The sequence below is a fragment of the Rattus rattus genome, chromosome 14, assembly GCF_011064425.1.
Source record: "Rattus rattus isolate New Zealand chromosome 14, Rrattus_CSIRO_v1, whole genome shotgun sequence".
Lineage (NCBI taxonomy): Eukaryota > Metazoa > Chordata > Mammalia > Rodentia > Muridae > Rattus > Rattus rattus.
The window spans coordinates 4,503,468-4,526,298 of NC_046167.1; the positions used below are offsets into that span (position 1 = coordinate 4,503,468).

At 43.5% G+C, this 22,831-nt stretch overlaps 1 protein-coding gene across 1 annotated transcript in view; it reads left to right on the plus strand.

Moving 5' to 3' along the window:
* Positions 1 to 724: 724 nt before the first annotated feature.
* The window catches only part of C14H10orf67 (chromosome 14 C10orf67 homolog), a 137,289-nt gene continuing 115,182 nt past the window's right edge, over positions 725 to 22,831 (plus strand). The window contains exons 1-4 of the mRNA XM_032885175.1: positions 725 to 831; positions 11,986 to 12,106; positions 13,885 to 14,028; positions 20,237 to 20,311. Coding sequence (XP_032741066.1) covers positions 725 to 831; positions 11,986 to 12,106; positions 13,885 to 14,028; positions 20,237 to 20,311 — 447 coding nt within the window. The remainder of the gene's footprint in view (positions 832 to 11,985; positions 12,107 to 13,884; positions 14,029 to 20,236; positions 20,312 to 22,831) is intronic.

Sequence of the window (22,831 nt, forward strand, 5' to 3'; positions counted from 1 at the left end):
GCAACCAGCACTCTCTCTCTCTCTCTCTCTCTCTCTCTCTCTCTCTCTCTCTCTCTCTGTGTGTGTGTGTGTGTGTGTGTGTGTGTGTGTGTGTGTGTGTGTGTGGTCAAGTGACAGGTGTCAGTATTTTATCAGGCCATCTGCTCTCCCGTGGTATTGCTGACAAGCCCAGGCCTCTTTATGTCATGAACATAGCTATTGGATGGGGTCACCAGTTTCCATCTAGGCAGAGAGTGACACTTGGTAGGAAGCCAAGCAAAAGAGAGAGCCAAGCAAGCTGCAGATCTGACAGGCACGTGGGAGGGGCGTTGACGTAGGAAACTTAAGTTTCCCAAATGCAGAGTCCAACCAGGAAAGGAGACTGAGCTCAGAGCCTTGGAAAAGGAAGCACAAAGGGTCCGGAGGCGTCGTGGGCCGCGGCAGAGTTATTTACAGGGTGCAGCTTTGCTTGGAGACATTTAGGAGAGGGTTGGCTTGTGGGCGTCCGGGAAGAAGGCTCTTTGTCGCAAGGTTTATGTCTGGTGGGGCGGGTGGCCTGGCTAGACAGAGGGGCACTTCCGGAGCCCCCCCCACACCTCACCCACTCCACCCTCACCCGCTCTCCGCCCCGCCCCTGATCCCCACCCCCACGCCGTCTCAGGTTTCTCAGGAAGTCGCCATGGCAACGGACGCTGGCTTTGGGACTCAGAATCTCAGAGCTCAGAGCGAGCGGTTGGGTGGTGACATGGCGGATGCTGAGACTGAGCCTGAGGAATGGAAGGCGACGCGGGGATGCAGAAAGATTCTCCAGACCCTCGAGGGGGCTATAGAGCAATTCAAATTCCATTCCAGGTGACCTGCCCGCTGCGCTCACGCGCCCTACAGCTGGCGACCTGTTCTCCGCAGCCTCATGGCCTTTGATTTCTTAAGTAAACCGCAGGCTAAAAGCTCAGACTCAGGTCTGGGTTCTAATTTTGCCTAGCTTCTCACCGGGCCTTAGGCCTCTATTATCTCATCTGGGAAATAGGATAGTAGTCGATTGTGCCTACTCCACAGACCACAGGGCCTGTTAAGTGTTTCATCTAGCTACAGCTTAGAAAAGAGCCATACGGAAATGGTATGAGGTGGCTTTTAGAAGATACTGTAGGCTCCAGCGTTTAAACACAGATTTCTTTTGCGATTCTGGAGGCTGGAGTCCAAGAACTGGGCACTGATTTGATGTCTGATGGTCCTTTCTTGTAAGCAACATGGTCTCACTGCATCCTTCCGTAGTGGGAGCAGCAGGGAAGCCATATCCCAACTTCTCCACTCTCTATCCTCCACCCGGGTTGTTTATAAGGGAACAGCCCCATGTATGAGGCCCCCACCTCAGGACCTACTCATCTCTCTTGACCTCACCTCCGGGGGCCATCACTTTGGAAAACAGGACGTTGGCATCGATTTTCCTAGAAATGGAGCACCCTCAAATACACAAAGACAACAAGTCTTATACCTTTGCCAGCTAATGGAGTCATTTTTCGGTGTCCTTAGGTTTCATTCTTCTCTCTCAGAATCATTTGGCCTCAGCCCTATTGTTATTTGGCTAACAGAAAGCCGGCATTTATAGGGGGAAAAACTTCTTTTCCTTAAAACACTCTTTCAAAGTAAGCACATAGCCTTAGGTTAACTGCTACAAGATGCAGTTCCATAGGTAGAGACCTCGGGGATCCAGCCTATTGATTTCAGGCAAACCCCTGACTGAGGAGGAGAGAGAGAACAGGGAGCAAGGGACAGTGTGAGGAACGGTGAGGGGGTTGACTATAGCTGGACCAGCCCAATAGTGGGCCTGGCCAGTACCCAGTCCTGCTGAACTCAGCTTCCCTAGGTCAACTATTAAATAGATGTGGGGGTCACACCGAGTCAGGGAACCCATAGACCCTGATAGAAGTGTCACGACAGCTCTTGGCAGACAACAGTGGAACACTGTGTCAAAGCTGTTTCTAAGAGTCCCTCTCCCTCCTGGATTCCTTGGCATTCCACAGTGGAATAAGTTCTCAACAAGGCATTCCAGCCAGACTCACAGGGCAGACTGACCTCTGCCAAGTGCTGTACTAAGACACACTGACTGAGCCAAGGAACCACTAATGCCCGTAACACTTTTTCCCTACTCAAAGGCTTAGGGAACCAGGTTGGAGTTCTGATAAGACTGGGGGAAGCTAGACACTGGCTGACACACAGAGATCTGAGCATAGCTGGGTTAGGAGGCCCCGTTGTTCATACAAACACAGACCAGCCTTGCTGAAGTGATACATCCTAGTTAGGTCAGTAACTACAAAGTGAGTTGGACAGCATTTACAAAGGTAGCAGAGGAAACTGGTGTGCATGCCCACACCCCCAAGTCACCTAATGGAAAGGAGAATTGTAACTTTATGCATGGCTCTGAGGAAAGGCTTCTCTGAGATGACATTAAGAGGAAGCAGCAGGAGCCAGGCAGATACATCTGGAGCTAAAATGTTCCCTGCTGAGAGAACAGGTAGTGAAAGTAGGGATTCTGGGTTTAGACAAAGCGAGGAGACCTAGGAGACCTGCGTGCGGGTTTAACAGAGAGGGCAGGTGAGTCCTGGAGGTGAGGCAGAGGAGAGACCGATGGCCAAATCTCTGAGTCTTAGATCAACATAAAGTCTTAAGCTTTCATTTCAAAGGGGATAGGAAGCCAAAAGGGGATGACCTGGTGTCCTGGTATTCTCTGACTTGACTCTCTATGGATAGTTCTACTGTGGTTAATAGACTATAATAGGGACGGGCACAAGTGGGGAAACTAGTTAGGGGACTTTTATAATATCTCTCAAGGAGGACAGCCATGAGGACTGGGAAAAGTGCTTGCTGTGAAGGCCTGAGTTTGTATCCCCGGCCATGTACAAAGGAGGGCATGTGAAGGGCAGTTATAGTCCCAGCACGGAGGGAGAGGACAGATTGGTGCCAGGCACCCCATGCCAGCCAAGCTAGCTGATCCAGCTAGAAGCCTGAACTCAGCGGGTTGCCCCATTCTAAAAAAATAAGGTGGCTTGCACTAGAGGAAGATGGGCGTCATCAACTCGTGGCTTTCACAGCGCACAGGCCGGCAGGCAAGTGCCCAGGTGCCCGTTCCTGTGTTCACACATAGGCAGGTAACACTCAAAAGGAGGAAGAGGAACAGGAGGAGGAAGGTGTCGTGGGGGAACCGGAGGCAGCTTGGAGGTGCCGATGTGGACGGATTCCAGCTCATCGATATGAAAGGGAGTGACTGCAGAGCGTAGGACAGGCTTCTCGGTTTCCGAGCTGAGTGGCTGGAAAAACAGTTGCCATTAACTTTATTGGGAGAGGGCGTGAGGAACAGGACTTAGGGTAATGGTACGCTCGTCTTGAGGTACAGAATGTCAACAGTGATGGTTAAACATCTATTTCAGCAGTTCAGTAGTGGGATCTGAAGGCTGGGAGAGAGGTAGCATGGTATATCAATTTGTAAATAATTTGTACAATACGTTGTGTTAAGTAAATTATGAGATTTGGTGAAATCAGCCAGGAATAAAAATGTGTGTATATATATATATTCACATGTGTGTGTATAATTGTATATATACAATTATATATATATATATAATTAATTTGAAACAGGAAAAAAGAGAATATTTTCTTTAAATAAGTTGAGCCATTCACCACAGTGAAAATTTAGCACCTCTGATGTCGTCCTCATTGACTAATTCATTAACGAGCATTCGTTAGGGCAAACTATTCTAGGGCTCAGTGGGATGTGTTACTGCGGTCTATTAATAAATATTCACGGGTCTGTTTTGTGTAAGTTAGCATATTAATTTTGCGTCCAATTTATTAAACATAGCCATTATCGCCAAAGACCGTGCTTTGTGCATAACGAGCAACCTATCATTTGGGAGAAAGACTCCGACTATAAATAAGGTCTGTGTAGGAACCACTTAGCTAAGCTCTTGTGATGTGGGCTTCCGTTCTAGGCAGTGGAGTTAACATCTAAAATTAGAGCTACTTCAAATTTGAAGAGAGGCTGGAGACTAAGCCTTCATATTTTATTTAGATTCTGGGTGAGCCAGATCTCCTAAATCAATCATACGAAAAGTTAAGACTGGGGATGGGGGAGCTTACAATCCCAGTTCTGTTCAAACCAAAGATTCAGAGGAGGGATCCACCCGCACCCCTGGCTTACGGTTTTAGATGAGTTACTTTTGCTGCACCTGAGTGAGCACATCTTGGAGACAAGATGTTGGAGGATTATTAGAAGAAAAAGTGTGGATTCAAGCATGCATCCTAACAAAGCCTGTGGGGCAAGTTACTCTGTGAACATGTGTATTGTTTTTAAACACTCCAGAGGGCTTATCTATAAAATTAAACATTTTATTATTGTCCTTTTACAGCAACAGAAGGAAAAACCAAACATACGGACTTTCTAAACCATAGCCTGAAAAAATGTATTGATAATAAAAATCAACCACACTCTTCCAGCTCACCACTCAAAATAAGTGTTTTTGCCTAAACGAAGAAGGAATAAAATAACATAAATGTTCAAGTTTAAGGGAAAATGAAATCGAATAGTGAAAAGAAGCCGTTGGGGCAGGGTACAGGATTACAGCTCTAGCCTGGAAGGATTAGCCACCGAGGGCTGTTAAATACACAGTGTGCAGACTACAGAGAAACGGTATGATCAGACGGCGGGTTCTGTCTGTTAGATTAAAGTAGCACCTAGGGTTTAGACAGTAGAAGTGCACTTTATCAAGAATGTGAAAAGCCACTATTTCCTGTCCCTTATTAAATATTGAGGCAGATTATTGACAAGTGAAATATAGCACTTAAAAAAAGACACTAACGAGGCAGTGGAACCACATTACATGCTGAAAGCAACTGTGGGCTCCAGGTCCGAGGAGGAGTCAGCAAGGAAGGATCCAAGAACTCAGAATTCCCCAAACCCCTAGACGGAGATAAAGACCTCTGTGGAGAGGACTTGACAGCCATTTAAACCTTCAGGTGACTAGTGTGAAGAGACTTAGCAGAGGTGGCGAGCGGCACTGGTCTGCAGGGTAGCTTGCCCAGTGGCTAAGGAACACCAAAAGACACAGCCAGGCCAAAGCTCCTTACCAAACCAGGAGATCTTTTTGTTAGTGTGTCTGTTGTGTTTTTCAACTGGGCATGGGAACTCTAAAAGGCACTTTGCAGAACCCCTCAGTTGCACAATGAGAGTGGGTCATGGCTCCACTTTCTGGCAACTGCAAGCATCTCTTGATGAGATTCCAGTTCTATGCAGTGGCGTGATCCCTTTCTTAGGCCTTTGGTTTAGTGGTCAAAGGATCACAAAACAGCCATGTTTCATGACATATCTTACAGGGGCATTTATAGTCGGTCCCTATTCTTAAAAGTTCATCTGTGCTCTTGACACCAAGCTCTTTCCTGTCGACTTCCTGGTAGCCTTTTAGTGACTGCTTATAAATTAATCTAGAGATCTACCCCAGCCCCTTCACCCAGAAAGAAACAGGAGGACTGGTCACTTCTGGATGGGATTGTGAGACTCTTTAGTTCTTCTCCAGTCAGTTGGTCATAGTGGTGCATGAGGACACAGGACACATTCAATCTAGAAGAGTTCCTCAGCCTCTTCCCGTTTTCTATGTACATGACACTTTCACACAGTTTGAATTTCACATTCCTTACAGCATTCGAATGGCTTTAACTCAGGCTCATCTGTTGTTACATGATCAGACTCCAGTCATGTATTTACAGCAGAAATGCCACAAAGAGGATCTGTTCTCTCTTCAGGGATTCAATGTTGGCAAAGCTGTTCAGTTAGCCCCCATTAATAACGCTGACCTGGAGCCAGTCGTGGTGGTGTATGCCTTTAATCCCAGCGTTTGGGAGGTAGAGGTGGGCAAATATCAAAGCTAGCCCAGTGTACAAAGTGAGTAGCAGATAAAAACCCTGTCTTGGGAAAGAAACAATCACACACACAAATAAGGCTAACCCTGCTCAGTTAGTGTCTTCCAAAGCTCTCTAACTTAAATGTTCTCTTTTTCCTTTTGTGCTAAGTTTTGCCTTGATAGGGGCCTTACAAGTTCCTTTCCCTTGAACTCACGCTGACTGGCCTCAGCCATCACCAATGACTTCCCCTCCATTGTTTGCCCATGCGGTGGTTGTCAAACACTCAGTCTGTTTTCACCCTTTCTGTATACTTTTGAGGGTCTCCTCTTGTGCTTTATTCAATTTTTATTCATTCACATCAGGACAGATCTTTTCTGCTCCATTGCTTATAGTTTGATACCATCAACATTTGTTCAATACATTATAATTTAGTACTTACATCTTTTGTTTTTGATGCTTATATTGTCTTCTGTGTGGGACCTTTTCAACCCAGAGTCGTCTTCATTTTCTCCTAACCTTCAGATAACCCTTGTCATCATGCACTGAGTACTTGTTGATTTTCTGTCATATGAAAATGTTCTGGGTTCATAGTACACTTATGTGTGTGCATGACTTATACTTAATACCACTTTCAAATCAGTCTCTTTCTAAGGGGCATGGTTTCTTTTAGGGGAGGATGCCATTTATAAAGTAGTATCTGGACCTATAGGATGCTCATTACTACTGGTGGATACCCTTGCAGCTCCCCTAAAGCAGGTATATATATAAAATAAAAACAAATATACATGTACCTAGATGATACATGTTCACATACATATGCACACACATTCACCTGTAAATGTTTGTAAACCTAAACACACATGCTTTTATGCATGTATATATTTAGAAAATCATGAGCTTATACCCATTTTTCTAATTTGATTGCACTGTCTCAGAGCCCACTCTAGATTATACCTTTTCTACACTTATGATTGTTTTCTCAGAGACTGAAAAACTTCACATCTATCATCTTAAATTCACTTCCTTGTCCAGTCAGCATTTCCAGTCTTGTAGTTAGCTCAGGTCTCTCCTGTTTCCTCTTGCTCCTCCCCTGTGAAGATCTACATCCCTTAGCGACTGGGCCCGCCCACTGACCTTCTCTCTGGCTTTTTTTTTAATCATCCCTATGTTATTGGCTACCTCACTACCTCAGTGATTCCTCCAGTATGAGAAGTTAAAGAGAGGCTGAAGGAAAACTAAATGGAAAAGAAACTGAGGAGCACCAGTCTTAGTAGGTAAAAGTGTGGGCAGACTGAAGGCCAGACTGGGAGTGTTCTTGGCAAGGAGAAGACTCTTGGCGCGCTGGGCTGCAGATGAGAAGAGTAGATAGTCTCCGACGGATGAGGCTTACTGCGCCCTCAGAATATATATTGAGTTTTTGTTCACTGGGGTACTCAGTCCATTAGAATGTAAACTCCACCATCCAGGGTCTCTCCTTGTCCACTGTGGTGATTCTCAGTGCCAAGGCAAGCTGCTGGCTCACATTTCATGTATTAAATTCACAAAGCTCAGGGTTGGGGATTTAGCTCAGTGGTAGAGCGCTTGCCTAGGAAGCGCAAGGCCCTGGGTTCGGTCCCCAGCTCCGAAAAAAAGAAAAAAAAATTCACAAAGCTCTGATCATTCGTTTGGACCCAGATTTGAGGGGAGTTAGAAAAAGAAGATTGACTTTGTTTTTTGATGCAGAAGGTATATACAGTATAGATTTTAGAAAGCTACCTCAGGAGACAATGAAAATGCTAGTACACAGGAGGCAGAGGCAAGTTGATCTCTGAGTTCAAGGCCAGCCAGGACTACACAGAGAAACCCTGTCTCAAGAAAAACCAAACACCAAACATACATACATACAAACATGCATTCATACATACATATATGCATGCATGCATACATACACACATATACATACATAAATGTTTAAGTCAGGAGGGATGGGTTAGCAGGTTAAGACATTTACCACCAAGCCCGATGACCTGAGTTCAAACCCCAGGACCTATGTGGTAGAAGGAGAGAACCAATGTATGTTGCCCTCTGGCCTTGACATGTGGATGCTGGCATGTACCTATACATGTGACTATATAAATATGTAAATAACTATGTTTTGAAAGTAGTAAAGTGAAGAAATGTTTAGAGATTTATGGTAATATTAGAAAAACTTTACATGGTTATTTATATTTGTGAGTACAAATTTTAAAAATGTTTTAACTTTTATGTCTTAAAATAGTCTCAGACATACCACGAGAGAACTTTTAAACTTCTAAAATCCATTTTTCCCTGAAAAACAATTTGTCATCAGTAGCTGTCATCATTGAAGTAAAAACATTTTCCTGGCATTCTGTCACCATTGCTAAAAATTGCTTTTTTTTCCCAAACTTTTTGTAAAGCATGTAAGAATATGTTGAGCTATGACTGTCTAATGTACAATATTTACTTAATTTCACATAATCATTATAGTCTGTGACTGTTTTTCACAAATTATTTTCCGAGTTGGCTACAGATTTCATAGGGGGCAGAGCCTTAAATATTGATAACTCTTTCAGTTGATCAGGGAAAGTTAGTCTTAATGAGAATATTCAATCCTGGCTGGTCTCAAATGAGCAATCCTCATGGTCCAGCCTCCAGGGCTGGCATTACAGGAGTGTGCCACCGCGCCCTTTGGTCTTTCTGGGTCAAGGGCTTGTCAGGGCCTGCTCGAGACCTCACCCTTCTCAGTCACTGACAGGTTTTCCTTTCACTATTCCAAGATCCTTCGTGGGCAACATAAAATGCCAGCGGCAGAAATAAGTGACTCCATCCAAAAGCAGCATCCAGAACCTCATTTTTATCTGTGCCGAACTTCCTATCCCAGTCCCAGTTCCCACAGTAGTAGCATGACCTGTCGTCGTCGGCATCTGTGCACGCAGTGAGCTACACCCAAGGACAGCACTCCAGGGTTGGGAGCCACTATTTGTTTTAAAGATTAATTATGTGTAGGAGTGTCTTACCTGCATGTATTTAAGTGTACTGTGTATGTGTCTGGTGCTTAAGGAGGTCAGCTGATGGAGCCGACTCCCCTGGAACAGAAGCTAATGATGGCTGTGTGGGTGCTGGGACCCAAGTCAGGACCCTTCCTCTGCAAGACCATCAAGCATTTTTATCTACCAAGCATCTCTTCAGCCAAGCTGCCATTTTTATATAAGGAGCAAGACTGCTTCTTGGCGGTGAGATGCTACCTCACCCTTCAAGGTTGCTATGGAAACATAACTGAGAAGGGCCCTGTAGAAAGATTTTTTTTTTCCCTTGGCTTCTCCTCAAGGAATATTCAGGGATGCTGGGGCCCTGTGGAGAATTCCAGAATACCCTGTCAGTGAGAACAACACACAAGCTCCTAAGCTGAATTAAACTAAATCCAAAACGCAGTTTCTTATGGGAAAAAATATCAGAAATCTTAAATTAAAATCAGATGCTACATTTCTGTCTAGATAATGCTGAAGACAAAATTTGTCACCATACTGTCGGTGTGCCTGGAAGCATAATTGAGAATTTAGTGGGACCAATTGAAAAATCATGACTTTTGAGTATTAAGTTTTAAGTTTCGAATCAGCTTTCTATAGTTGAATACTATAGAACTTTTATAGTTTTCATCAAATATAAGGAACAAACGCACCTATCAGCCACACATAGTCGTGCACGTCTTTTGGATCTTTGTGAATTAGAGGCCACTGTTGTCTACACTGTGAATTCTAGGACAGCCAGAGGTACATAATAGAGAGACCCATCTGAAGGAAAGAAGGAAGGAAGGAAGGAAGGAAGGAAGGAAGGAAGGAAGGAGAGGGAAGGAGGGAAGGAAAGAAGGAAGAAAGAAAGGAAGGAAGGAGAAAGAGGGGGAGAGGGAAGAAAGGAAGAGAAGAAAGAGGTAGGAAGAAAGATAAGGGAATAGAAAGAAAGACAAGGGAAAGGGAAGAGAAAAGGGAAGGGGAGGAGGAAGGAGGAAGGAGGAAGGAAGGAGAAGGTCTGGGGGTTTGAATATGTTTGGCTCAAGGAATAGCACTATTAGGAGGTGTGTCCTTGTTGGAGGAAGTGTCACTGTGGGGGTGGACTTTAAGACCCTCCTCCTGGCCATGTGGGAGGCAGTCTTCTGACTGCCTTTGGAACAAGATAGAGAACTCTCAGCTCCTCCAGTGCCATGCCTGCCTGGACAAGCCATGCCCCTGCCTTGATGATAATGGACTGAACCTCTAAACCTGTAAGCCAGCCCCAGTTACATGTTGTCCTTTAAAAGAGTTGCCTTGTGGGGAGGGGAAAAAAAGAGTTCCCTTGGTTATGGTGTCTCTTCACAGCAGTAAAACCCTAAGACAGAAGAGGAGGGGAGGGGAAGGGAGGGGAAGGGGAAGGGAGGGGAGGGGAGGGAGGGGAAGGGAAGGAAGAAAACCTGACTATGGCAGCGGTACTGTAACTCCCTTCAGCACCAATCCTGACAATCGTCCTTCAGGGTTTCCTGTGTGTATATCAAACACCACACCAAGGTGACTCTCAGGTTGATACACTCAAGTCTATCACTGACCCTAAGGTTATCCATAAGAAGAAACTGGGGTGTGCTGGAGAAGTGAGGGCTCAGTGGTTGAGAAGACTGGGTTTGATTGCCAGTATCCACACCAAGGCTCAAAACTATAACTGCAGTTCCAGGGGCTCTGTCACTCTCTTCTAGCCTCTTCCAGCACCGAGCACTCACAGGGTACACAGACATACATGAAGACAAAACACACAAACACATAACATTAAAAAAATAATAATAATACGAGAGGAAATTGAGGCAAGAAAGGTTAAGTGATTTCCCTGAGGTCACGTGGTTACAGTGTCAGTAAAGATGCATTCACTATGGCTGACTAAGAACTACCAACAGGAGATACATAGTACGTGGTAGGACAGAAGAGCAGGGGGGTGGAAGGGTTCAGAACTAGCAAGTTCTTGGGCATCTGCTGCTCTGTCACTAAACAAGGGTCTCCTCTGCTGCTCCTCAGAGGACAAGTAAGAAATGTCTACACATTGCTTTGGAGTCTATTTCTATTGAATTTTCTTGGCTCACTTGCGTGCATCCTTCCTTCCTTCCTCCTCCTCTCCTTCCCTCCATACCCTCACCTCTCCAGCTGATATTTTGGAAACAAAGGGTTGTGATAAGCTTGATTAAGCTCATGGGTACATCTGGAAAGTCAGCTTCCTTACTAACCATTTAAGATGCTTTTTGTTAAGAGCGATGGAAAGAATGAATGAGCAGAGGCTGGCACTTGGCCACCACCAACATTTCTTGAGTGGAGTTTGACAATGAGGCTGGAGTTATCTAAAGCAGGGCTCAGCCTTCTGGCTTTAGAGCCTGGTAGAACTCCTTCAAAGTATTGGTAACCTCAAAGAACTTTGGTTTACATTCATTGCATCTATTGATAGTTGTCATAGTCAAACTATATAAATTACAAACTTTAAAGGAAACGTAACCATATTTTTCAGAACTCAAACTTAAAGGTGAAAAGTGTCAGCGTTTTCAACTTGGCAAATCATGTTTTATGCCCACCCCTAAGGCAGGCAGCTGATCAATCTCAGCTGCTTCTGCATTCTACCAGGCACTCCACTTGGAGAGACTGGCACAGGCCAGTGAACTTCTATGAGAGAATTATAGGAAGAATTACAAATCCCTTATATTATGAATACTTTTCCTCTCATGGATTCTCCTACAGAGTGCTCTGGAACCCCAAAAGTTCTCAGTTCATAACAGAAGAATCTCTGTCTTAACAAACTTCCACTAGATATGTCACGCATAAGATATGTCACGCATAAGTTATAATCATCTTTATCAATAACACGGGATTATTAAGATAAAAGATGTAAGGACATCCTATGCCAGGGAAGTGGAGAAAACGCACAGAGAGGAGGGCGCCGCAGTGCGGGGAGTCTGATAACAAGGCTGAGTCCCCAACTCACTCGTGACCAGACATTCCAGAAATTTTTATTTCACGATCCCTTACAGTATTGTGAATATAGCAAATTTACCACCAAATATGCGTGCTTGCCTTTTTCTGGGGAAATTTAACACGTCTGCTCTCTTTTCAGACTTGCTATTTCTGATGAACTAAAGGTCGGTTACTTCACTTCAGACCATGCTACTCAGACAGACTGCAGTGAAGTTTTTCCTTTGCAAGATTTGATTCAATCCACGGAGAAGTTAATGCGTGTAAGTCTGGGGTAGCTTTTAAGATGACTTTCTGTGTTATTTGCTTTTATGGGGGGGGTCAGTTTCTGTGGTGGAAGGATTGCTGTACTAGAGGTCAAGCTCAGTGCTTCGTGGGTGTTATGATGCACTACTGTTGAACGGACACCCTAGATGCGTGTTCCTACACATGTCTTACTTACAAGACTGGAATAATCAACCATTTCAAAATATGAAGGTCTTTGGGAAACTGAGCAGAATGACAGTTGTGTTCCTTTTAAAGTTTAAAGATTTAATTTTAGCTCTGTGTACATGTTTCGTCTGTGGCTCAGCTCTATACCTGAGGTCAAATCCCCTAGAACTGGAGTTACCGATTGGTGTGCACCACCCTGTGGGTGCTGGGAACTGAACCCAGACTCTGTGAGAATGGTAAGTGGATAAGCCTGCCCATGTATGTGTGATTTCTATCCTTTTGACAACTGTGAATATTTTCTGCTTAAGATACACTAAGAGTATTTTACCTATAAATAAATGTAGATGAGACAGTAAATAACTTTCTACTGGTACAGCGTTGTCAAATCACATCATTTCCCTTGAATCTTTGGAGACTGAAATAGAGTAGAGCATTTCATAGTCTAAGATATCGAGATATTAAACCCGCCCCGTGAATTGGCATATGATTATAAGTAGTCTTAGGCGCCTTAATTTTATTTTTTAATCTAATTGAAGATCATTCCATATCTCTATATAAAAAGCTTCCATATAGTTGAATATGGTAATATATGACTGGGATCCCAGCTAATCAGGAAACTGAGACAAGGAAATCACTTGTTTGAGGCCAGCCTGGGCAACTTTGTGAAACACTATGTCAAAAACTAAATTCAAAACAAAACCAATAGGGAAGGGACCACAGTGTAGGAGTGATTGCCCAGCACGTGCAGAGTCTGGATCCAATGCCCTGTGCCTTGTTTATTTCACAACTATGTCACAAGATGTACAGCATATATTCCGCTATCCCCACAGTGATGGACGGCTTCTAATCTTCTACTGTGACGAGTAATCCTGCACGTCCTCAAGTGCCAGGAAATCTGCAGTGTGAACTCTTAAAAGGGAATGCGTGTCAGAGAGCACATACATTAGTCACCTTGGAGGGCATTACCAAACAGCACTGGTGAGAGAGACTGTACCAAGTGACTCTGCTAAGAGCTTTTGAAGAGCTTTCCTAGCTACACACTTGTCAAATTTATTGTCTGCTTTTAGAAAGGCATATTTTCCAGCATTATCTTTTCAATCTCAAGCTCGCTGGTTAGGTGCACCCAAATTAAGTTTTAGTCAGGAGGACTTAGATGGCATGTGAAGCTTCGGGAGCCTTTGAGACACAGCTCACAAGCACTGGCTTGCCTGCTCATCCCTTCTCTTCAGGAACCTCCCTCCCTTCTACCCCAGGATTTTATATAATCCCAAACACATCCCCATACACCTGCCTGTAAACATATAGTCACACCGAGGTTTCCCTCCCTTAATGTTTCCTGATGGAGATCAAACTCCCACATACATTTGGAAAGGAATAGGCCACACTCAAACCCTAGCACTCCACTGGCATATCTTAGTTTTCAAATTAGACATCACTTTGAAAAGCTAGACACAATGAGAGAGAATTAATGGATCTCTCCAATATACCATATCTGAGACATAGTCTTCCAAGAAAAGCTGGGCGCCAGGTCAAATGGCCGGAACCAAGGAAGATGCTGGGATACCCAGAGCCCCACTCTCTACACTAACCAATAGTTTTTATTTGGTAGACGATTACGTCACTTCAGGTGGATTTTGGCTTCCTCAAAGACTTGGTTCAACTAAAGTTCGAGGAACGACTTAAAGAGGAGTCTTGGAAAATTGTCGGCATACTCTGTGACAAAATGTTAGAGTTGAAGAAGCACTACCAGCAGGTGAGTGCTCTCCCGGTCACCCGGTTGATCCTTGCTTTCTCCCTTGGGCACGCAGGTCGATCCTGCCTTGGTATGTATGAGATCGAGTGTGTGACCTCACCAGTGCGGCTGTAGTACATGTGTGTCTGGGAGCTAACACATCAGGAACTTCGGCGAAGACCTCACAGATGACCTCAGTAGTCCTCTAGTTAGCTTGCACAGTTGGTATAATTACTACAGACAAGGAGACAGGTTAAGCTGCTCGCAATTACCAACCAGGCAGCAGAACTTCAGATTCTGTGCCAGATGTTGCTTTTGAACAGTTTTTTAAAATATAGTACTTTTGTTTATTCTTCAACAGTTTCACACACATGTACAATGTATTTTAACCATATCTACTCCAACTTCCCCAGCCCTTCCCCCAACATATGCCTAGCACACTCTCATGTCTTCTTTTTTTTATATTATAATCCACTCAGTCCATTTAGTGTAGCATATCAGTGGCCATGGAATCAAAGAAAAATGGCTTCCTTCTCCCCACATCCACAATACTAAAAGCTCCTCAGCTATGGGTGAAGCCGCTTGAAATCCTCCCCAACCCAGATTGGGATATTGACCTGTATGATTTTGTGCAGGTCTAGTTTAGGGGGATATTAGCTACTGCAAATCCATGACTATGGTGGCCTTGTCACATGGAGAACACAGCATCTCACAGCGCCTCTCCACGTTCTCTGGTGTGTACGCTCTTTCAACCCCGTCTTCTTCACGTTCTCTGAGATTTGGGGGGATACCACAGGTCTCTTATTTAGGGCGGAGCATTCCCTTATTCTCAGCACCTTGACTACTTATGCACTTTTTAATGCTGGCTACCACTGTAAACAGAAATCTCTGACCAAGGTTGAAAGCATCACTGACTCACGGCTATAAAAACAAATGTGGAGAAGGCCTTATTCGTCAGGCTATTGGGGCTTTTTAGAAAGGCGGTTTAACACCATGCCTGTTTAACAGAGTTGTCGTAGTAGTAGGTTACCCAATCCTGGAGCCTAGGACCCGAGCCATAATAAAATTATTTTATCACTTTGCGTATGGGTGTTTTGCTGAGTGCATGACTGCTCCTTGTGTATGGTGCCTGTAGAGATGAGGGTGTTGGATCCATGGGAACTGGAATTTTTTTCCCATGAACATTTTCTGTGGGTTTTGAGAATCCAACCCTAGTCCTCTGGAAAAGCAGCCAGTACTCTTAAACGTTCCACCCTCTCCTCAGCCACGGCCATTGGTTTTTTGGATCAAGTTTCTCTCCTGTGAAACAGGCTTCACATCCAACCAGAAGACAATTGATTTCCCCCCACGGCAGTCATGCCAAGTGCATTTGTGCTCACACGTGCCTGGCAGGCCAGGGTTAGACCTGCAGGGTTTACCACCGGGTGAGGCCAGTGATGATGTTGCCCTCCAAGTGGCCTGCATAGCGTCTCTTGGCATTATGAAAGTCAGCATAGAGAATGCAAAATGTTCTGTGCTTTCAGGAGTGAGATCTTATCCTGCAGTTACAATGGGCAAGTCGGAGCCGTCAATGGCAGTAAGCCGTGTGGTTGGGGAGGCCTCTGGATCCCCACCGGCTAAGAGGTCAGAGGAGGGTGTCCCACATCTGTCATTGCGATGCTCGCTTAATTGTCTACTGATACAGGGTGCCTTCAACTGAACTCCTTCTTTAAGCAGACAGAAAAAGAGGAGACGGGTGGAGGAGGAGAGAGGGAGAGAGAACTGGGGTTACATAAGGTTTCTTAGGTTAAGCCACATACTCCCCCAGCATCTCTAACACCCAACATATCCCTCCTTAAGCTTTAAATCTCCAGAATTCCCTATCCTGCTTTTTGTTTGTTTGTTTGAGATTATAATATGACCACAACATTTCACTCTTTCCTTTCTACCCTTCAAACCCTCACAGATACCTGTCCCTACTCTAATTCAAATCCATGACCTCTTTTTATTAATTGTTATTGCATGAATGTGTGTGTGTGTGTGTGTGTGTGTGTGTGTGTGTGTGTGTGTGTGTATTTGTTTTACTACTATAACCTCTTCGGTCAATATTACTGGTATATGATTTCAGGCTGATCCTTTGATACTGGACAACCAGTTGGTGTACTTTTCTCCGGAGAAGAGCACCTCTTGAATTCTCTGCTTTCCTTGGTTGCCTATATCGTGTACGGTTGAGGCCTCATGGGCTTTTCCCCATCCAGTTTTGTATGTCCATTGGCATCAACCTTGTCCAGCTCACATTTGGGCTGCCATGTTGGTGAATCTGTCCTATGTTTATGTCACCTGTTCTGCATTCTCTCCCCCAACTTATCCTCTTTCCCTCCTCCCTACCATGAGTGTTCTCTAGCTCTCTGGCCACTACAGACACTACAAGAAAAGATTCAAAGCCAAGCTAATGTCCACAATGTCCACATATAAGAACATGTTATTTATCTTTTGGGACCAGGGCAAGTTTACTTAGTGTATTTTCCAGTTCCATCCACTTTTGTATTCATTTCATAATTTCATATTTCTTTGCTGTTGTATAAGCAGCATATTTCATTATCATTAATCAGCCAATTCCATCTCCTAACTCTTGTTAGTAGAGCAGTGATGAATGCAGATGAACAAGAATCACTGTGGGAGATTATGGAGTCCTTGGGGGTATATGTCCGGGAGTGGTTAGCTTAGTCATGTGGTAGCTCTGTCTTTAGCTCTTCGAGACACCACCACACTGCCTTACAGAGTAGTCGTACCAATTTATAGTCCCATCACGAGTAGGTAAGTGTTCTCCTCACCCCACACCCTCATCATTTGTTGTCTCTTTTCTTGATGATAGCCATTCTGACCAGAGTGGTTTGATTTGCATTGCCCTCAATGGCTAACAATTAACTTTTAATAATGTTTATTAGCCATTTATGACTTTTGTTATTTTGAAATCTTTCTGTTTAGTTCCACGGATATACAACAAAGAATTTCTCCTACTCTGTAGGCCGCCTCTTTACTCAATTGACAAGTTTTCTTTGTCCTACAGAAGCTCTTAATTTTATGAGATTTTTCAGTTGTTAGTCGTGTTTCCTCAGAGAGTGAAGTTCTTTCTATGCCTGTACTCTTTCTATGCACTCTGCTCTTTCCTTAGCAGTTGCTGCATGTCTGCTCTTGTCTTAAGGTTCTTGGTTCATTTGGAGTTGGTTTTTGTGTAAGGTAAAAGACAACAAAGAGTCTAGTTTCATTCTTCTACATGTTGTTACCCAGTGTTCCCAGAATCACATGTTGAAGGAACTATCCTTTTTCCAATGTGTATTTTTAGTGTGTTCATAAAATTAAACAAAAACAAAAACACCAAAATGAAAACAACAACAACCAAAAACAGGTAGCTATAGTTGCGGAAAGTTATATCTCAGTTTTCTATGCTAGTCTATTGTGATGGTTTGTATGTGCTCGGCCCAGGGAGTGGCACTATTAGAAGGTGTAGCCCAGTTGGGGTGGGTGTGGCTCTGTTGGAGTACATATGTCACTGTGAGTGTGGGCTATAAGACCCTCATCCTAGCTGCCTGGAAGTCCATCTTCCACTAGTAGCCTTCAGATGGCAATGTAGAACTCTCAGCTCTGCCTGCACCATGCTGCCTGCATGCTGCTCCCACCTTGATGCTGCCCTGCTCCCACCTTGATGCTGCCCTGTTCCCACCTTGATGATAAAAGATGGAACATCTGACCCTGTGAGCCAGCCCAACTAACTGTTGGCCTTCATAAGACTCGCCTTGGTCGTGGTGTCTGCTCACAGCAGGAAAACCCTGACTGAGACATCTATCGATACATGAATACATATTTGTCCAGTACCATGTTGTTTGTGTTACTGTGCCTCTGTAGAATAAATTGAAATCAGGACTTGATTGTATTCTTTTTGCTCAGGATTGTTCTGGCAATCCCGTTTTGTTTTGTTTTTTTGTTTGTTTGTTTTGTTTTGTTTATGTGCTTCCATATGAATTCTAAGGTAGTTTTCCCTATAGCTCTGAAGAACAGTGCTAGAACTGTGTTTGAGATCGCAGTGACTGGATTTGCTTTAGTTAGGGCAGCCATATCTACAGTATGGGTTCTTCTGATCCATGAGCGTGGGAGTATCTCCATCTTCTACTGTCTTCCTCGATTTCAATCCTCGGTGCTTTAAAGTTTTTATTGTGGAGATCTTTCACTTCCTAGGTTAGGTTAATTCCAATGTTGGGTTTTTGTTTCTTGGGGCTTTTCTGTGTGTGTGTGTGTGTGTGTGTGTGTGTGTGTGTGTGTGTGTGTGTGTAACTGCATCTTTCATTTCTCCTCAGTATTTCTGTTATTGGTACATAGGAAGGCTGCTCATTTTTGTACGCTAAATTCTAGGAATTTTCTGGTAAAATCTTTAGTGTCTCTTAGATATAAAACCATATCATTTCAAATAATGATATTTCAGATTCTTTTTATTTTATATTCGTATACTTTAAAATATATAATTATATTATACTGTGTTATAATTATATTGCATGCGCATGTGTCTGCATAAATATATGGGCCCATGTGAGTATGGGCACCTACAGAAACCAGAAGAGAGTGTCACATTCCTTAGAGCCGGGGTTAAAGGAGTCTCTGAATCATCCAATATGGCTGCTGGCATCTGGACTCTGGTCCTCATGATTGAGCAACACGTGCTCTTAACCCCTGAGCTGTATCTCCAGCGCTTACATCCATTTTATTTGCTACTCTTATCTTATTACGATAGCCAGACTCCCAGTGCTAATTAAATATCAGTGGAGAAAGTCAGTACCCCGGCCTTGTTCCTGACTTTACTGAAAGTGTTGTACGTTTTTGCCCTTTGAAATATTTTGATTATATTAAGGAGATCTGTTTAATTGGTTTAATTTTGGTCACACTTACCGAAATTAACTGGTTCTTCTCTCTCGTTCTGCCTGGTCTGCGTACATGTTGGGGATGGACACGCCATGGTACCCATGTGGAGTCAGAGATCCTCTCTTTCCATAGTGTGGATTCAGAGACTCAAACTCTGGTCTTCAGAATTGGTAGAGTCCCTTTACCTTGGGAGCCATCTTGCCTGCTCTCTTTGGTTAGTTTGGCTAAGGGCTTTTCAAAGAACCAACTCTTTGTTTCATTAATTCTTTGCATTGGCTTGTTTTTTGTTTGATACTAGGTCATTAATGTGTGCCTTGATCTTAATAATTTCTTTCCATTTACTGACTTCTTCTAGGGCCTCTGGAAGGTTTAGGTCAGTCTGATCTACAGAGTGGGACTCTGGGATTTTATGTATTATTATGTCATATATTGAATAAATTCATATAACCTTCAAATCTATCCAAATCCCTAAATGGAAATCCTGTTATCCCTAAGATACAAATTTCAGAAACTAAGGTTGCCAAGGTTATATCTTCTATCAGCCAGCTCAAACCATGGGTAGGCGTACAGTATGTGAGTTCAGTCCTCTCTGACTCTAACACTCACTTGTTTTTTACACATCATGCTAGAATCAGAATGATAGATATGAGAAGTAAGAGTACTTTTTAAAAAAAAAATAGTGTTTCATTTTACCCTAAGCAGATATAGTCAAATTTATTTGATTTATTATAGATCAAGAAAGCTAACCTTCTTTATATGCGCCTATCCCATCCAAAAGTACAAAGACTGTGGGCTGGAAAGACGGCTCAGTGGTTAAGAGCAGTGGCTCCTCTTCCGTGGGACTGGGGTTTGAGTCCCAGCATTCTCATGGCAGCTCACAACCGCCTGTAACTGGAATTCCATGGGCTCTGACACCCTCTTCTCCTATCCCTAGGCACCAGGCACACAAGTCCACAGATGTGTGTGCAGGAAAGACACAAAACACTTAAAATGATTAAAATTAAAAACAAAGAATGGTAAAAATGATTATAACAGCATGTGAAATCTTAGTCTTTACCAGTCTTGGGAACGTTCTATAGGACTTCAGTTGATGTGTACTATACAACGCTGTCAGGTTATCCATATCTTACCCATGGCATCTTTGTATGCTCTTGGTTAAGAATGGATAAAAATTACATGTGCTACAATAGCTGCTGTATAGAAGAAATTGTGATGAATGGAAATTCTCAAGAGGTTGATGCGCTGGAAGGTGAATTGTTGCCATGTCTTCCTCCAGGAAGCACAGGCTGTCTCCGGAAGTGCAGCGGGGCTTACTGCATTCATCTTTGTTTTGTAGGGAGAAGATATCATGAGAAAAAGCTTTCAACAGCAGCTATGTGATGCCATTGCTGTCATCAGAGGAATGTACCAGGTGGGTTTCGGGTGCAGCCAAGGACAAAGCAGACTTTGGTTCCTGCATATGTGAGGGGTGGAGCTCACCTCGAATTCCTAGTCTGTACTTTTAGCGTTGAAGGTATGCCTCCAAAAATCTCAGGTTATCTCTGAGAATTCAGGCTTAGGCTGATCATGCTCACATTAAATGTACCAAAAACAACACCACATGCTGACAGACAAAACTTCCTGGAGACTGGAAAGTTGCAATCCCATTTCCCTAGCACCTAGGCAAGTGCCCAAATCATCCAGCGTTCCTTGGTGAAGAGGCAGCTAGATGGAAGAAGATGAGATAGTCACAAGACGAGAGTTCAAAAGAAGTGTCATAAATACCAGTGAGTGGCCTCTGGCCTTCCAGATGACAGGATCCTGCTGTGTGCTCAACATGGTGCTTTACTCCTGCACAGAGTAGAAAAATACACACTTTCAAAGATGACTTTGAGACTTAGTAAGCACCTTATGCCTCTCTTCATATTTATTATATCTACATTCTCATCTTGGTCAAGGAGTAGTTATTTATACTAATGAGTGATTCATGAGTGATTTGCCCACTGATCGTGTCTGTTTGCGCGGCATCTGGCACATCTGTATTTAACTGTGTACTGATGTATTCTGTGATAGAAGGTAAGGGTGGTTGCGTTCTCACTGGCGGGGCCCTTCTCTCACTGTAGCTCTGTGCGTGGCTTCTCATGAACCATCAGCTAGTAATTGTGAGCGGATGTTTATGGCTCTTGGTATTGCCTGCTTTTCTCTCCTTCTCACTGGCTGCACATTCTCTCCTCCTCCTTAAACTCCTGGAAGCATTTGCAACTTTATAGAATCTGAAAACATTATTTCTACTTTAGCTTTCTTTGTAGCAATGATGCAGACACTAGAAGTCAGGTCTGACCAATGGCATCTGCCAATGGGCTTCTGGTGCAATATTAAATCAATTTGCTCTAAATTCCCCATAGGTGCACATGCCTCCTCTACACCCACCCAATTTTTTTTTAATTCACATGCACACACACACACACACACACACACACACACACACACACACAGAGTGGCTGGGCCACTCTTGCTAACCCAGACCCAATCATGCCTTCCAATCATGGATCCTCAGACAAGGTCAGAGAGGGCCCTGCTAGTGAAGGTAATCCTCCAAGCTCAGATGAGCTATCAGGTTGTGGTAGACTTCGATTTTAATTAGTGGGGTTTTCCCACAAGCTACCAGAAGTTAGAATCCTTCCCTGTGAGGCTATGGACCCATGGAGCAGAGATAAGCTCACTTTGCCACTGCTGCCTTGATTCCCTAACCCAGAATGTCGATCCTCATGATAAGCAGCTGTCTTTTATGTCACTATCTTTGAGAAAAGTGTATTATGCATTAACTGTAAATAGAATAGCATCTTTATGTTCACAGCAACATGTAATTTCTTGATTGCATTTATCAGATAGATTACTTTTCTGATTAGTTAAGAATCAGCAAAATAAATATTTTGAAGCAAGTGCTACGGAAGTAAACTGCCCAGGTTCAAATCCCAGCTTTACCACTTAATTGCTATGTGACTTTAGGTAAAATACTTAATCTGTCTGCTTCAGTTCTCTCTGCTGTAGAATGAGAATAAAATGGTCCATACCATCTAGACTGACGTGCTCCAAGAGTAAGACAGATTGAGCTTTACGAAGCGTTTAGATTAGTACCCAGCCATGGTGGGTAAAATCTAAGGGTAAAGTAGGCCGCTGCACATGCTCATAGACCTCCTGTCTTAGTGTTGCTGTGTTTTTCTGTTTCTCATGATTCTGTCATAGCATGTGGGCTGACATCCTTCTGCCTGCTGACTGAGGGCAAGATGAAATGCCTTCATGACCTTGGTAACCACTACTCATGTTTGTTATGTTGAATCATATGAAATTCCCATTTTGGGAGTCACAGAGTCAAATAACTCTTTCACATGATATGTAGCTTAAAGGATCATAGTAATTTTAATACATCTAAAGCAAAGAAAGAAGTTATACAGGAAATGGATCTTTAAGAAACATAAATCTTGGCATATAGTATCTTCAAATGAGTACTCTCTGGTATGATACGCTAGATACTGACATTGTGAAGGAAGATGAGGTAGGGGTAAGCAGAGAGGGAGATCATAAATAAATCAGAAAATATAAGTGTGCAGAGATAAACATATATAGTAGGATGTATGGGAATACAGCAAATGAACAGCTATTTCTGCTAGTGAATGTTGTGCTGGGTATAAAATTAAGGGACTTTGTGAACAGTTGGCAGGCAAGAAATCTGATGGGAGTCTAGACAGTCAGTTATGCCAACATATATTATAATATTTTTGTTGGCAAGCAACAGAAATCTAACTTATTTGGTATTAGCCCCTTCCTCGATCCAATCCAGAACCACACCCAACCCAAGACATAAGACCTCAGCATACCTGTAGCTGTGTGCCCTTCTGCAGTTGGAAGTGGAGAAAGGAAGACTGCTGAGGCTCATGGGTCACCAGGTTCA